The 15547-nt window shown below is 41.4% G+C and overlaps 1 protein-coding gene across 4 annotated transcripts in view; it reads left to right on the top strand.

Annotated features, from left to right (window-relative positions):
• Positions 1-15234, top strand: part of UBN2 (ubinuclein 2) — a 68950-nt gene extending 53716 nt beyond the window's left edge. For 2 of the 4 annotated variants that reach the window (XM_060196658.1, XM_060196657.1), the window contains exons 11-17: positions 500-643; positions 1353-1403; positions 2735-2777; positions 4213-5745; positions 12392-12623; positions 13036-13125; positions 14930-15234. In XM_060196658.1, the coding sequence (XP_060052641.1) occupies positions 500-643; positions 1353-1403; positions 2735-2777; positions 4213-5745; positions 12392-12623; positions 13036-13125; positions 14930-14979 (2143 nt within the window). In that variant the 3' untranslated portion in view covers positions 14980-15234. The remainder of the gene's footprint in view (positions 1-499; positions 644-1352; positions 1404-2734; positions 2778-4212; positions 5746-12391; positions 12624-13035; positions 13126-14929) is intronic. The other 2 variants (XM_060196660.1, XM_060196661.1) reach the window with 2 other exon arrangements.
• The last annotated feature ends 313 nt before the right edge of the window (positions 15235-15547 follow it).

Genomic DNA, 15547 nt, shown 5'->3' on the forward strand with positions numbered 1-15547 from the left:
AATGTCATCGTCATCAGATAGGACAGAGAGAGATGGAGAGAGGAGGGGAAGACAGAGAGAGATGGAGAGAGATAGACACTGGCAGACCTGCTTCACAACTTGTGAAGCAACTCTTCTGCAGGTAGAGAGCTGGGGGCTTGAACTGGGGTCCTTAGGCCGGTCCTTGTGCTTTGCGCCACATGCTTTCTTAACCTGTTGTGCTACTGCCCGACTCCCCCAAATGATATATATATATATTTTTTAAGATTTTATTTATTTATGAGAAAGATAGGAGGAGAGAGAAAGAACCAGACATCACTCTAGCATATGTGCTACTGGGGATCAAACTGGGGACCTCATGCTTGAGAGTCCAAAGCTTTACCACTGCACCACCTCCCAGACCACCCAAATTATATTCTTTACTGTTACTGTCAGACTTACATATTTTTAAAGAAATCTTTCAAGCTTAATTTTTATTATAGTTATCCAGTTGATTTATGTATGTTTTTATTCTGTTTAGAACTTTATTGTGTAACCTTGTTGAAATAAAATTGGGATGCTATGAGTTAGAGCCAAATAAAAGCCAGTCTGCTGAGGACTACCTTAAGTCCTTCATGGAGACAGAGGTGAAGCCCTTGTGGCCGAAGGGCTGGATGCAGGCAAGGTAAGATATATGACAGCCCAGATTTTATTTCACTTATAAAATTAATAAGTATGCTATTAGTGATGCTCTTAATTTTTCTAGAAAGCTAGTATATTGACATTCTATTGGGTCAGATGATCTTTACTTTGAAAACTTCAACCACAACAAGACAGAATATAATTACATATACATAGGAAAAATAGATATACATAAAAAGTGAGGGATTTTGTTTGTTTGAATCAACTACTTTTTCTTTTCTGCTCCTGAATTTTTGGTAGTAGGGGAGATAGGATGGGGGTGGATGGTTATGAATTTTGGAAGGGCTATTATAAGTATCATGAAGAAAAGAACAGAGTACAAAAATGCATAGGGAAATAGAGACAGCCTTAGGCTCTATTGAAAGTGGCACATTTAAAGTAATATCTCAAAAACAAATGGAAGCCCACTTTAACGAGTTAAAGAATGCTAAAGTTAATAGACATGCTTATCTCAACCTCTCATCTTAAAGTACTCATCTTGAATTAACAGAAAGTCCTGTTGGTCTGCTTAAAAAAACTTTAATAAATATAAATGATGTAAAACTCTGCATAAACTAGATTATTGAATTTAGTGTATTATTGCAGTTTATACTTGATACATAAGCAAGTAGCAGCTTACTGAGCTTAGATGATTAAAATGGTTATGTTACTAATTGCTGGGGAAAAAAAACTTTTATTTTTAATTCTTCTAGAATGCTCTTTAAGGAAAGCCGGAGTGTACATAATCACCTCACTTCTGCGCCGTGAGTAATACAGACTCCAGATGTCTTCATCTCTGTTCACAGTGTATGCTAGTAGGCAGAACCTAGATGAGATAGCCTTAAACATGCATTTAGACAGTCTCCATCCTTCTACCACCTTTTTTTTTTTCCACTTTGACTCTAGACCACAGGACTCACTTACCTATTAAATTGCTCCTAGTTTTTAATACATATGCTCAAAACCAGCCCCCACCACACTGAAGAACGCTTTGATGATGTCAGTTCTTTAAGCTCTCACTGTGTCTCTGTAAATTAAATACATTTGCTCTCTGATACCAGAAACCTGGACCCATAATGGAACTCATTGATCTGGGATATGTGCACAGCAAGGCTCAGGTGGATTCCTTTGTTTTGGGGCCTCTACCTGTCTGCCTGTCTGTCTTTCTCTTTACCAGGGTACTGCTCAGATTTGGCTAATGCTGGTGCCAGGGATTAATCCCAGAAAATCAGCTTCAGGCAGAAAATTATCTTTTTGCATAACTGTTGTGCCATCTCCTAAGCTGGTCTCTTTAAGAGTTCTTTGTCTTACTATCAGCACAGTAAGTGTAACCTTGTGCTTTTAAAGATACTTCTGTATACATACCACTGTGCCTTGCTTTAGGCATGTTTTATTCCATAAAGTTACCCTGCTTTTCCTGTCGTGCCTTCAGTTCAAAACTGGACACTTGGGTGTTGGGCGGCAGCACAGCGGGTTAAGCACACGTGGCGCAACACACAAGGACTGGCTTAAGGATCCCCGTTCAAGCCCCCCGGCTCCCCACCTGCAGGGGAGTCGCTTCACAGGCAGTGAAGCAAGTCTGCAGGTGTCTTTCTCTCTCTCCCTCTCTCTGTCTTCCCCTTCTCTCTCCTTTTCTCTCTGTCCTGTCCCACAACAATGACAACAATAATAACTACAACAATAAAAAACAAGGGCAACAAAAAGGAATAAATAAATAAATGTTAAAAAAAAAAAAAACCCAAAACTGGAGACTTCCTTAGTGGAAGTATTACCTCAGAAAGTCGTCCTCTCCTGACAGGCAGTAGTTGAAAGGCAGCTTTCTTTGGTTCCCTTTTTGGGTGAATACTGGTTAAATCCACAAGAATTTGAGTTTTACTTATGACTTAGGGCTTCTTCTTTGGAGCCTAGAGTGTAATGTGAAGGGTTAGTAACGAACTAGGGCCAGTGGAATAGCTCACTTGGATGGTGTGCTGCTCTGCCATGTTAGAGACCCAGGAGGCTCCAGCTCAGCCCCTGTGTAACATGAGTTTCTGTAGTTTCCTGATGAATGATGTGACTGCTACTGAAACACCTGTTCTACGATCTTTTGTCTTAGGGCAAAGAAAAAGGTGATTCCTGCACCTAAACCCAAAGCAAAGGTAAGTATTGAAATACATTTCTTTTCCCCATGAAAATCATTTATTGAAAATATTTATTGGACTTATGGACCCAATGTTGTAACTACTTCATTATTAATAATATTTCCCATTATTATTTCATTGTGGTTATGGTTGTTAATGAAAATTTGTGTAAAATGGGACACTGAGACTAGTAGAAATATTGTGTTTACATATATAAATATATGTATGTACACATATTTAAATTTTTAAGATATTTTTAAATGAAAGGTTTGTCTAGCATTTAGACTCTTACTTTTTTTTAAGATTTTATTTATTTATTGATGAGAAAGATTGGAGGAGAGAGGGAAAGAACCAGATATCACTTTGGTACATGTGCTGCCAAGGATTGAACTCAGAACCCTATGGTTGAGAGTCTAGTGCCTTAGCCACTGTGCCACCTCCTGGACCACTAGTGTTTAGACTCTTTAAACTGCAAGAATTCTTTCTTTTTAAAATTTTTTATCTTTATTTATTTATTGGATAGAGATAGCCAGAAATCAAGAGGGAAGAGGAGATAGACAAGGAGAGAGACACCTGCAACCCTGCTTCACCAATTGCAAAGCTGTCCCCTGCAGGGAGGGACCAGGGGCTTGAACCCCAGGTCCATGCACATTGTAATATGTGCACGTAGCCAGGTGCACCACCACCCGTCCCCAGTGTTTATACTATTAAGTTGGGCATTTTCAGTTATTGAAATTCTGGAGCCACTGTTTTTTGGGGGGGGGAAATCTGTGTAACTTTGGGCTTAAATGCATGAGTTCCCAAGTGCTTTAGCTTGACTTTAGGGCTCTTATAGTGACTTTCTGAGGTTTGGCAGCTATGTGTAGCATGTTAACTACTCTGCCTTATGTGACAGTTCAGGAGTTTTAGCCTCTTAAAATTTTTGGTTTTGGGTCCAGCTGATGGTGCATCCAGTTAGGTGCACATGCTGCCATGTTCAGAAACCTACATTCAAGTCCCCAGGCCCTACCTGCAGAGTGGGGGACACTTCATGGGTGGTGAAGTAGTGCTGCATGTGTCTCTCTGACTCTTGTCCCTCTCTCTTCCCTTCCCCGCTCAGTTTCTTTCTGTCTCTATCCAACAAATAAAAGAAATAATTTTTTTTAAATAATTTTTTGGGGGATAGGGGTAGATACCGTAATGGTTATGCAAACAGTCTGTCATGCCTGAGGCTTCGAAGTTCCAGGTTCAGTCCCCTGCACCACCATAAACCAGAGCTGATCGGTGCTCTGGTAAAAAGTTTTTAAAAATTTTAAAAATTATTTTGTTTTCCTTATAAATGAGGATTTCCAGTACAATCTTAATCAGGAGAATTTCTGAGTTCTTAAACTACAAATGATTTGGGGAGATTGGATACTAATTTTTTTTTTTTTTTACTAATTATTTTATTTCATTATAATGCCACTCATTCTAGGAGTGTAGTCCAAAAAAGGACCAGAAAACGCCCGTGTCTCTGGTGGCCTCCGTCAGTGGTCCTTCCACAAGCTCCAATACATCAGCAGTGGCCTCAACCAGTTCCAGCTCAACGCCGGCCCAAGAGACCATCTGCCTCGACGACTCACTCGATGAAGACCTTTCTTTCCGTCCTCCAGCACTGGATCTTGTGACAGAAGCCTTAGCTGCTATCAACAACGGGAATAAGGGCCCTCCCGTGAGCACAAAGATAAGCATGCCAACTGCAAAGCCTCGTCCAGGACTGAGAGAGGAAAAGTTAGCAAGCATCATGAGTAAGCTGCCTTTGGCGACTTCAAAAAAACTAGATTCTACGACGACTGCACACTCATCCAGTCTTATCGCTGGTCACACAGGGCCAGTACCAAAGAAACCCCAGGATTTAGCGCACACTGGTATCTCTTCAGGCCTTATTGCTGGTTCTTCAATTCAGAACCCGAAAGTCTCCTTGGAACCTTTGCCAGCCAGGCTGCTCCAGCAAGGACTCCAGAGGTCAAGCCAGATCCACGCTGCTTCCTCTTCACAGACCCATGTCTCCTCTTCCTCCCAAGCCCAAGTTGCTGCCTCCTCTCATGCTCTGGGAACATCAGACGCCCAAGATGCTTCTTCGTTAACACAAGTAACAAAGGTGCACCAGCATTCAGCTGTCCAACAGAACTATGTGTCTCCGCTACAAGCAACAATCAGTAAATCCCAGACCAACCCGGTGGTGAAATTAAGTAATAACCCCCAGCTTTCTTGTTCCTCCCCACTCATTAAGACTTCAGACAAGCCACTTATGTACCGCCTTCCCTTATCTACTCCCCCACCTGGAAATGGTTCTCAAGGGTCCCACCCCCTGGTTTCTCGGACAGCACCTAGCACCACTACCTCCAGTAACTACTTAGCTAAGGCTATGGTGTCACAAATCTCCACGCAGGGTTTCAAGTCTCCCTTCTCAATGGCTGCATCCCCCAAACCTGCCACATCTCCTAAACCCCTGCCCACACCTAAGCCTTCCGCTTCACCCAAACCCTCTCTGTCAGCTAAGCCTTCAGTGTCCATGAAACTCATTTCTAAGCCCAGCCCACTTCCCAAGCCCACCGTGTCCCCAAGCTCATCCAGTCCAAATGCACTAGTAGCCCAGAGTAGCCACTCCAACAGCAACAACCCCATCCACAAACAGCCCAGTGGAATGAGCATCAGCAGACAGTCGCCCACCTTGAATTTGTTGCCCTCCAATCGCACTTCCGGCCTTCCATCTACAAAAAACCTTCAGACCCCATCAAAGCTAACAAACTCATCATCCACTGGAACTGTTGGGAAGAACAGCTTGAGTGGAATTGCAATGAATGTACCCGCCAGCAGAGGTAGCAACCTTAACTCAAGCAGCTCTAATAGGACTAGTCTATCCGGGGGAACAGGAAGTGGAACACAGGGTGCTACTAAACCGTTGTCTACTCCACATAGACCATCCTCTGCCTCAGGGTCTTCAGTGGTAACAGCCAGTGTACAGGTATGTATGTTACAAATGTTCACCGGATAAAATGTAAGGCTTTCGTGTGAGTCAATTTGATGCACTTACTGTGACACATAGCTTGTTTGTGATAGACTTATAGCCAAGGAATGTTCCTGAAGTTGACATTGCAGTGATGGGGAACATGGGGTGAAGTTTGTGTGGGGGTGTGGATTAAGTAAAGTTCCACATCTTTCTTGCAGCAGTTTTGATAACTACACCAGAATGCATACTTAAAACTATTATCAAAGTCTGGAGCAAAGTGGTTTCCCATCCTCTTTCCTTTTTCTCATACTAGTCTTATTTAACTTCATGCATCCATGTTATTTTTAACCATTCTGTCTTTCCAAATAAAGTTTTCATTTTACATGGCTTTTTGCAGCTATTTATAATTTTTGATGTTGAACTTGAACTGGTAATCACATTACTCCAGTTTTTAATTTATATCCATTGTTATCAGGAGTGCCTCATTCAAAGTAGCTTTTCAAAAAGGTTAACATGAAAACTGTTTTGCCATAGCTCTTACATGCCTTTCTGTGCTGGCATGTTGAAATGGGTGAAGACTTTAAGTCATAATTGTCTCCAAATTTTGTAAGTGCTGTTCTACTTTATATTTGCAAGAGAACTCAGACTATTCTCACTTTTTTATTCCCTTATAAGTAATGTGTTTTATCTAAATAGCCTAAATAGTCATGAAGTGTTTTGTTTTTCCTTGAAATGTAACGTTTCCAGGCTGATACTTTATCTAATTTTTACTGAGTTGGTACTTAACAACATCTTTAAGTTTCAGACATGGCTAATTTTCCAGTTCATTATTACTTCTAGCCCACTTGGCTTAGGGTTTTGAGTACTCTGTTCATATACTCCATCTCTCTGCCTCCATATTATTTTCTCTGCTACTTTCATCTTGTGCCATTCTGAATTTTTTTTCCAGATTTCTCTTTTACATCCTTCTTTCCCTCACCTTCCAAAAAGAAATAGTAAGTTCACTGTAAGCAAAGTCAGAAAAAGAGAGGAAATCACCCATCGTCCATCTCACCACTGTTTATATTGTCCTGGTACTCCCCTCGTCCCTTTTATTGATACATTATTAATGTTACATAGAGGCATTTTTAGACTCTTTCAAGATGAAAATATTTTACATAATATTCTATTTCATAACCAGATTTTTAAAAGTTTAAGATTCTATAATATCCTTATATTCTTAAATATCCTTTGATAACCTGACATTTATTGATTTATGACATCCTGTTGTCTTCAGAAGTGTTCTCTTTTCTGTCTCCTGTTTGCATGGAGTAGGAGCATCTAACGAGAGACTCTAGCCCATGGCTTTTATAGAGGTTCTCCGCCAGTCTAAATGTTGCTGTTCAGTGTGTACTTAAAATCCAGATCTATTTTCTGTTATTATTAGAGGATTAGGAATGAATTCATTCCAAAGTTCTTAAAAAGAACTGTTATATACATAGTTTGACTTTTATCAGTAAAAAGAAAATAGAGGTTGGCAAAATAGCTTATTTGGATAGTGCACTGCTCTGCCGTTCATGCAACTCAGATTTGAACCCAGCACCCACCACACTGAAGAAAACTGATGCTATGGTCTATCTCAGTCTCTTTTCTCATCTTATTAAATAAATAAGCAACTAAGAAAAAGCTCTCATCAGGAATTGTATGTTAAATTTAAGACATCCCTATGGTCTGACTCTTAATCCATGTTCCTGCTTGTATTGTCATTTTAATAATGTTGACTACTTTTGAAATTAATGCTTAATTTGATCAGGTGAATATGTGAGAGAATTACAATAGAAGTGGCAATTGCCTTCTTACTCTTTCTAGTGTCAGTTACATTTTTGTTGTTAATTTTTTATTGTTTTTTACCAGAGCACTGCTCAGCTCTGGCTTATAGTGGTGCTGGGGATTGAACCTGGGACCTCTGGTGCCTCAGGCAAGAAATCTTCTGCTAACTCCCCAGCCCCAGTGTCAGTTATTGTAGTTTATTATTTCTGAACTTGTCACTTTCATAAATCTTTGATTTTCCTGCCAGTGGAGTATCATAGCTTTTTATTAAATCCATAACTGTGTAAATATACTATCTCTATTGAGGTCTATAATCAAATGTTTCATTTGCTTTCTTATACTTTTTTTTTTTCATTTTCCTGTAGTAAATACTTGCTCTTTTGCCCATCCCCCACTTTGTTTTCTTTGAATTTAAGACTAAAATTTTCTGTAGCCTTTGTCATCTTTAAAATTTATTCACTTTCCCCCTTCTATTTAAATAGAAATCCTTCTATTTAATTAATCAGTGTCCCAAAAGAATATCAATACTTGGTATACCAGTTTGTCAACAAGGAAACCTACATGACAAAATTTGTGCTGCTTAGAAGTCATAGCTTCTTCCCGTCTTTCTTCCTTTATGGCTTTATGATTCAGAGACCTTAATGCTCCTATCCTCATTTCTGATCCTTCTTAGGCCCTTACTGTTCTGACATGGGGGGAGAGGGGAGATCAATAATTAGATAAGATTATTTCTGCTATTTAGTGAACCTACGTTTCTATTTCTTCTAGTCATAACATCTTGTTGAAGTCTTATCCTCTTGCTACATTTTCTCTTGCATTTCCAAAACTAAAAACAGACGTTCTGTCTCTACCTGTAAAACATTCAGTTACTGTCTTTAAAAAAAACAAAAAAAAAAAAAACTTTAGCTGTCTTCTCATTTATAGAGTAGAAATGACAGATCCTGAGCTTAACAGAGTCAAGATTGTTCTGGGTTCATCTTACTACCTCTCTGCTGCTTGGTTGTCCTCTTCTTTTTTCTCCATTAGATTATTGATTTTTCTGTGACTCCTGTCTACGCCACTTTATGATTCCAAAAAGAATTCACTCCCTAAACAAATATTTTATCAAGTGCTATGGAAAATTGCTGACTATTGTCCTTGGGAGCTTGGTGAACACCATGCTCAAGATTCTTCCTCTTGTGGTAGATATATTCTATATAGGAAGAGTTGGAGAAATGTTAAGTGGTGGGCGATCACGCACAGTGGTTTACACAGTAGGCTTTTATGCCTGCGACTCCAAGGTCCCATGTTCAATCCCTGACGCCACCATAAGCCAGAGCTGATGTTGAATGTGAGGGGAAGCTGAAACTGGGTTACACGATGACATCAGCTTACTGTGGACATAGATACGGGAGTCAGGCAGGGTGGTTTTGAGGAGGCAGCATTTGGAACTAAGAATTGGATGAACAGAAGTCAGCCTTTTGGAGATAAGAGGGAACAGAGTCTAGGCAGGAAGGCTGGTGGGTGTGAAAACAGATAGGAACAAGCTTGACACAAGGGAAAGACACAGAAGGTGATAAAGCAGAGATGATCCAGGACCGTGGGGTGGAGAGCACTGTTGGCCTCAGGGCTTCGGGCACTACTCCATGTGCAGTGGGCCACTATTAGAGGGTCTTCTTCTGGGGAGGAGATCCTGTGTTCCAAAAGATCACCATGGGTGTTCTGAAAATTGGGGGGCAGATGCAGTCACCAGAGAAAAAGTGGGATACCAGGGGGCAGGTGGCAGCGCACCAGGTTAAACAAATATAGTGCGAAGCGCAAGGACCAGCTCCAGGATCCTGATTCGAGCCCTCAGCTCCTCACTTGCAGGGGGATTGCTTTGCAAGCGGTGAAGCAGGTGTCTATCTTTCTCTGTCCCCCTCTACTCAGTTTCTCTGTCTTACCTAACAACAACAACAAAAAGGGGAAAAGATGGCCACCAGGAGTAGTGGATTCATGGTGCAGGCAACAAGCCTTACTGATAACCCTGGGGGGAACAAAAAGAAAAAAAAAAGGCATGTCCACACCAGGAAGAATAGAGTGTCCTTCCTGCCTTTCTCTGGAGGACCCCCCCCCTTAGTCCCTTTGGGGGTGACTTCTGTGTTCTTCCAAATGAGGTCAGGAGTGGGCAGTCTCCGGCTTCTAGTGCCTATATAATGTTGAGTGGGTCTGAGAGCTCATTTTAGTATTGTGAACGAGGAAAATAGGCATAAAGTTTTTATATACAGAATATTAGACAATGTGGCACAATAGCCTTTTTCTCTACCACTCAGCTACTGAATTTAGAAGGCTGTCTTAATTTATATTTATCATTTGTCATAATGCTTCAGCTATCTTCCTTCAGAAAAACCTAAACTTTTCCTTTTGGATGGTATTTAGTGTTCCTCACTGGGAAGGTTTTACTTGGGATGGCCATGGAGTATGTGTCCCATATTATCCTAAGAATCATAGAATTTTGAATACAAAGAAGAACTCTTGTTAACCTTTAAATTGACAAAAGAGCCTTTCTATCCAAGTTGCTTCAAGTCATTATTCTTTGCAGCTTAATAATTCTTTCCTAAAAGAATCCCGTTTTGTACATCATGGCTGGCACAGTAGAGGGAAAGTAGACTAGCAAATAAGAAAATTAGTCATGTCCGAACAATAGATGAAGTAAATTTGAAGCTAACTGTTGGAATTTGTGGTAAAGGAGAGAAAAAGTGGTATGTTAACTATGAGCTCATCTTGGGCCTCCATTTTATGATGTTTGAAACTGAGATTTCGATTCAAGCCTGGGTTGCAGCAAAGAATGAGTGTATTGATAAAGGCAGTGGACTTATTAAGGGAAGGAGGCAGGCTTGCAGAAACGGTGCATGTGTACTGTTGGTGAGTGGTATGCAGCAGTCTAAACCAAGCTGACATCTATACTTGATTACAGCTGGAGTGAGTGGTTAGGACTGGACTAAGTCTGATTCCACACAAGGAAGGCAGGGGAGGGGTAACAGAGAGTGAAAGGAAGCAGGATTGAAAGACTCTGGAAACTGTCCTTCATTTTGTGTTCTGCAGCAGCATAGTCTATTAGAGTGTAAAGGTGTATGTATCTTGGGCCAGGCAGTAGCACACCTGGTTAAGTACACACATTACAGTGCAAAAGGTCCCAGGTTCAAGCCCCTGGTCCCTGCCTGTAGGGGGAAGCTTCACAAATGGTGAAGCAGGGCTGCAGGTGTCACTCTGTCTCTCTCCCTCTCTATCTCCCCCACTCCTCTCAATTTCTGTCTCTATCCAATAATAAATAAATAAAAATAAAAAAGGTATATTTATGTAATGTGGTGCCTGTGTCCAGGAAATCCTCACCATTAGTATTTGAATGGCCCTTTATTAAAGATATTATTTACCAGTAGAAATAATCAACACAATTAACCTGACAATAACCAACATTTATTAGTGCCTATAAGAAGGTCTCAGTGAAAGTGGTTTTCCAGAACAAGTTGATGACTGTAAAAGCTTTGGGCAGAGAAACCCAGAGATTAATTAAAGCTGCAAAAGAAAACTCATAGTTGTAGAAACTAATAGCCTGAAACAGAGAAAATGTGATTGTAATCTTTGATAAGGGCTCATGGTGGAAGCCAAAATGGAAAGAAATTAATTCCTGTCCAGAAAACTGTGCAGAGCTGGGGAAAACATCATAATGGTTTTCAAAAAGACTTTCATGTCTGAGGCTTTGAAGTTCTTGGTTAAATCCTCCACACTACTATAAACTAGAGCTGTGCAATGCTCTGGGTTTAAAAAAAAAAAAAAAAAAGGGAAGAGAAGAAAAATAAAAAATTGTCCACATGTTCCTCAGTATTAGCATATATTTTCTTTTTTTTTTCTTAGTGATATAATATTCTAAGATGTCAGAGGCACAGTCTCATACCATAGCCACCATCAAAGTTCCGTGTGTCCCCTCACCCCCATAACCACCCATAGTTCTCCCAAAGTCCAAGAGATAGTTTGGTTATTATTATTAGTGGATTAGTAGTGGTCATAGTGTTGTTACCATTATTTTGCAAGTTAATGTCCTTTAATTACCTGTATTCCACATAGAGCATACATGTAATTTTCTGTTCCTAAGACTTGCTGTCAGCGGCTTGAACTCACAGAGTTGAAAGTGCATAAGGTAACGAGCTTTCTGGTGTGCAGGGAAAAGAGGAGATGACGTAGGGACAGTCTGACTAGGGGCAAGAAATAGCCAGGAAGATCACAGTGGTTGGATAAGGAGAGAAGGACTCTGGAAACAGAGGAGGCCCAGGGGGAGAGTTGTGGCATTGACTGCTAAATGCAGAGACAGGGTTGGTGCTGAAGATGAGTCATGCCATGCAGTGTGCCCACAGCTTGCTGTTGTGTCATGGTGAGCAAGAAGGATACTGAGCGAGGACCTCTGGAAGAAGGATCTGACATCCAGCTACTGGGATTGTGCCTGAACAAATGTATAACTCAGAGCACTGACAAGAGCTCAAATTACAGCTGTGTGGACCTGACACCTGGTTGTTCCACCCTAGGGGTTAAGAGCAGAAGCATGAAAGTAGACATTTCTCACTGAGAAGAGTTCATGGGTGTTAATGCAGGCAGTGGAATAACACCTAAGGAGTCTCAGCTGCTGGTGGAGATTCTGTCGAGCCTTACTTACAAGGCAAAAGTTATTAGCTCTTGAAAACCCATTTATTTTTTCCCCCCGAGTCTTCCTTTCTGTCTCACACATTTCCGCTAGAGCCGATATAAGACACAGTCTTGCATCCACGAGGCTATTAAATCAAATCAGTCGATTCAAGTTAAGACTTGCTTTGCGATGTGTTTTGACCCCTGGTTTCTGCAGTCCACAGCAGGAGCATCATTATTGGCTAATGCCTCACCTCTGACTCTCATGACATCACCTTTGTCTGTAACAAATCAAAATGTGGCTTCCTTTGGGATGCTGGGTGGCCTTGTTCCAGTGACCATGCCCTTCCAGTTTCCCTTGGAGCTACTTGGCTTTGGAACGGACTCAGCTGGAGTGACAACCACCTCGGGATCTACCTCAGCCACTTTCCACCATAGCCTGACTCAGAGTGAGTGCTCTTTTTGCTTGCCCCTCCCACGCCACCCCAGGCCCCAGTTTGTCAGAACAGGGAACCCCCTAAACATTTCTCTAATTCAGAGAGTTGTGTAGCTTGTGGAATATCTAGAAATAGTTGCCTTATACTTCAAGCCAAATTATTGGACCCTGTGAGATCCCTCTGACAGTTTGTAAATAAACCGTATGTCTGCTTGAATGAGAATGAAAGAGGGATGTCAGGCATACTGGGCCATGTACATGCACATTCACGTGTAGGTGTCCACTTGGGGATGGGTGTGCCTGGTTAAGGCTTCTCGGAAGTCCAGGGGCTGTGCTGCGGGACATACTCAGCTTTTATCCATTTTTTAATTAAGAGGACTCACAGTTGAGCTTTAAGGTGACTGACATGTTCATTTCTCCCTCAGATTTACTAAAGGGTTTACAGCCAGGAGCGCAGCACGCAGCAACACTTTCCCACTCAGCTCTGCCGACGCACCTACAGCAGACGTATAACGGTAAGTGAGCCACACTTCTTTTACTTGTAAAATGCAGACACGAAGATATTTTTTAACAAGCTTCTTAAAGAGAACTTAATAAATCACTTATTTAATATGGTGCCTGGTCCATAGTAAGAGCTCAATGAGTCTTAATTATCAAGCATCAATTAGTCTGAAACAAAGGTCACTAGAACATTATCATCATCATTATTATTATACAGCACTGCTCAACTCTGGCTTCTGATGGTGCTGGGGGTTGAACCTGGACCTTTTTGTACCTTGGGCAGGAAAGTCTTTTTGCATAACCACTGTGCTATTATATCCCTAGCCCCACTAGACCTTTTCTTTAAATTTTTAATATTTATTTATTTTTCCTTTTGTTGCCCTTGTTGTTTTATTGTTGTAGTTATTATTGTTGTCGTTGTTGTTGGATAGGGCAGAGAGAAATGGAGAGAGAAGGGGCAGGCAGAGAGGGGGAGAGAAAGATAGACACCTGCAGACCTGCTTCACTGCCTGTGAAGCGACTCCCTTGCAGGTGGGGAGCTGGGGGCTCGAACTGGGATCCTTATGCCAGTCCTTGTGCTTCACACCACCTGCGCTTAACCCGCTGTGCTACACCAGACTCCCAGACCTTTTCTATAAAGGTCCAAATTTTCTACCAAAACTACTGAACTAATGTATTGAAACCATAAATAATATAGAACATGAGTGCAGCTGTGTTCCATTGCAGCTTTATTTCTTTTTTTTTAATATTTATTTTATTTATTTATTCCCTTTTGTTGCCCTTGTTGTTTTATTGTTGTAGTTATTATTGTTGTTGTCGTTGTTGGATAGGACAGAGAGAAATGGAAAGAGGAGGGGAAGACAGAGAGGAGGAGAGAAAGATAGACACCTGCAGACCTGCTTCACCACCTGTGAAGCGACTCCCCTGCAGGTGGGGAGCCGGGGTTCGAACCAGGATCCTTATGCTGGTCCTTGTGCTTTGTGCCACCTGCGCTTAACCCGCTGCACTACAGCCCGACTCCCTGCAGCTTTATTTCTATAAAGCTAATGGTTTAGATTTGACCCACGGGCCAGAGTTTGCCAAACCCTGACCTAGAGAATCTTACAGTGGGGAGTTGGGCAGTAGCGCAGCGGGTTAAGCGCACATGGTACGAAGTGCAGGGACCGGCATAAGGATCCCGGTTCAAGTCCCCGGCTCCCCACCTGCAGGGGAGTTGTTTCACAGGCGGTGAAGCAGGTCTGCAGGTGTCTCTCTTTTTCTCCCCCTCTCTGTCTTTCCCTCCTCTCTCCACTTCTCTCTGTCCTATCTGACAACGACAACAATACTAACTACAACAACAATAAAAACAACAAGGGCAACAAAAGGGAAAATAAATAAAAGAAAAAAAAATTTTAAAGAATCTTACAGTGGACTCTTGAACAACACAGGCTTAAACTTCATAGGTCCGGCCTAGGAACTGGTACAACAGATAAGGTGTTGGACTCTCGAGCATGGGCTTCTGAGTTTAATCCCTAGTGCCCAGTGCATCTAATACTATCTCATTACAAATAGAAAAGCCAATTTCTTAGATGTTGTCAGTAACATAATTTTAATAGTGTTGTGCTTGTATAGTTTTTGAAATAATTGACTTGCTTTATTGTTGCATCTTCTCTTCAAAAAGGATAATCATTCTTGTCATAATGGAGATAATTAGGTTCACACAAATATACCTGGCAATGCGATTTGAGATTACCATTGTAGTACAGTAGTTTATTCCTTCGCATTTGTAATGATTTATAGTGTGCCAGCCCAAATCAATGAAATGTTCTCTCTCCTCAGATGGAGGCCAAAGTAAAGGAGACACTAAATTATCACGGAAATCTCAGTGACTTCCCAACAAGCCAAGGCAATGAAACACTCAGCTGGCTGATGGAACCTACCTGATGGGAAAGTACTGATGTGGTCATAGGGCTGCTGTTCTGTCGATGTTTACATTCTCTCGTCCCAAGCACTGTGGTGAGGAGGAGAAGGAAAAGAAAACATTACTTGAGTAAAGCCAGGTGCAGGAGGAAGAAATGCTTTTGTGCAAAGTTAGTGACCTTTTGGTCTCTTCTAAAGAAAGATAAAGTTACCATATTAACCAACTTGAAAGAGACTCAGTTGTCAAACCCACAGAAGTACAAATTTGATTTTCCCCGGGGGAAGGAAGAAGAAATTGAGAATTTGGGTAAACTCCATCCATCCTGGGGGTTGGTTCTGAACACATGTAGACATAATTGCATAATAAAACGCAGTATACCTGGAATTAGGCCAGTTTGTCAGGAGTTAACGATCATGTCTATTTGAGTGAACTGTGTGGCAAATTGTGTGGCCACACGCACACACACCCATAAATGATTGACCCAGTGTCTGATACAGACAGTGGCTGAGTAAATGCTGTACTCCCAGAAATCCTGA

This window comes from Erinaceus europaeus, chromosome 8 (assembly GCF_950295315.1).
Source record: "Erinaceus europaeus chromosome 8, mEriEur2.1, whole genome shotgun sequence".
Lineage (NCBI taxonomy): Eukaryota > Metazoa > Chordata > Mammalia > Eulipotyphla > Erinaceidae > Erinaceus > Erinaceus europaeus.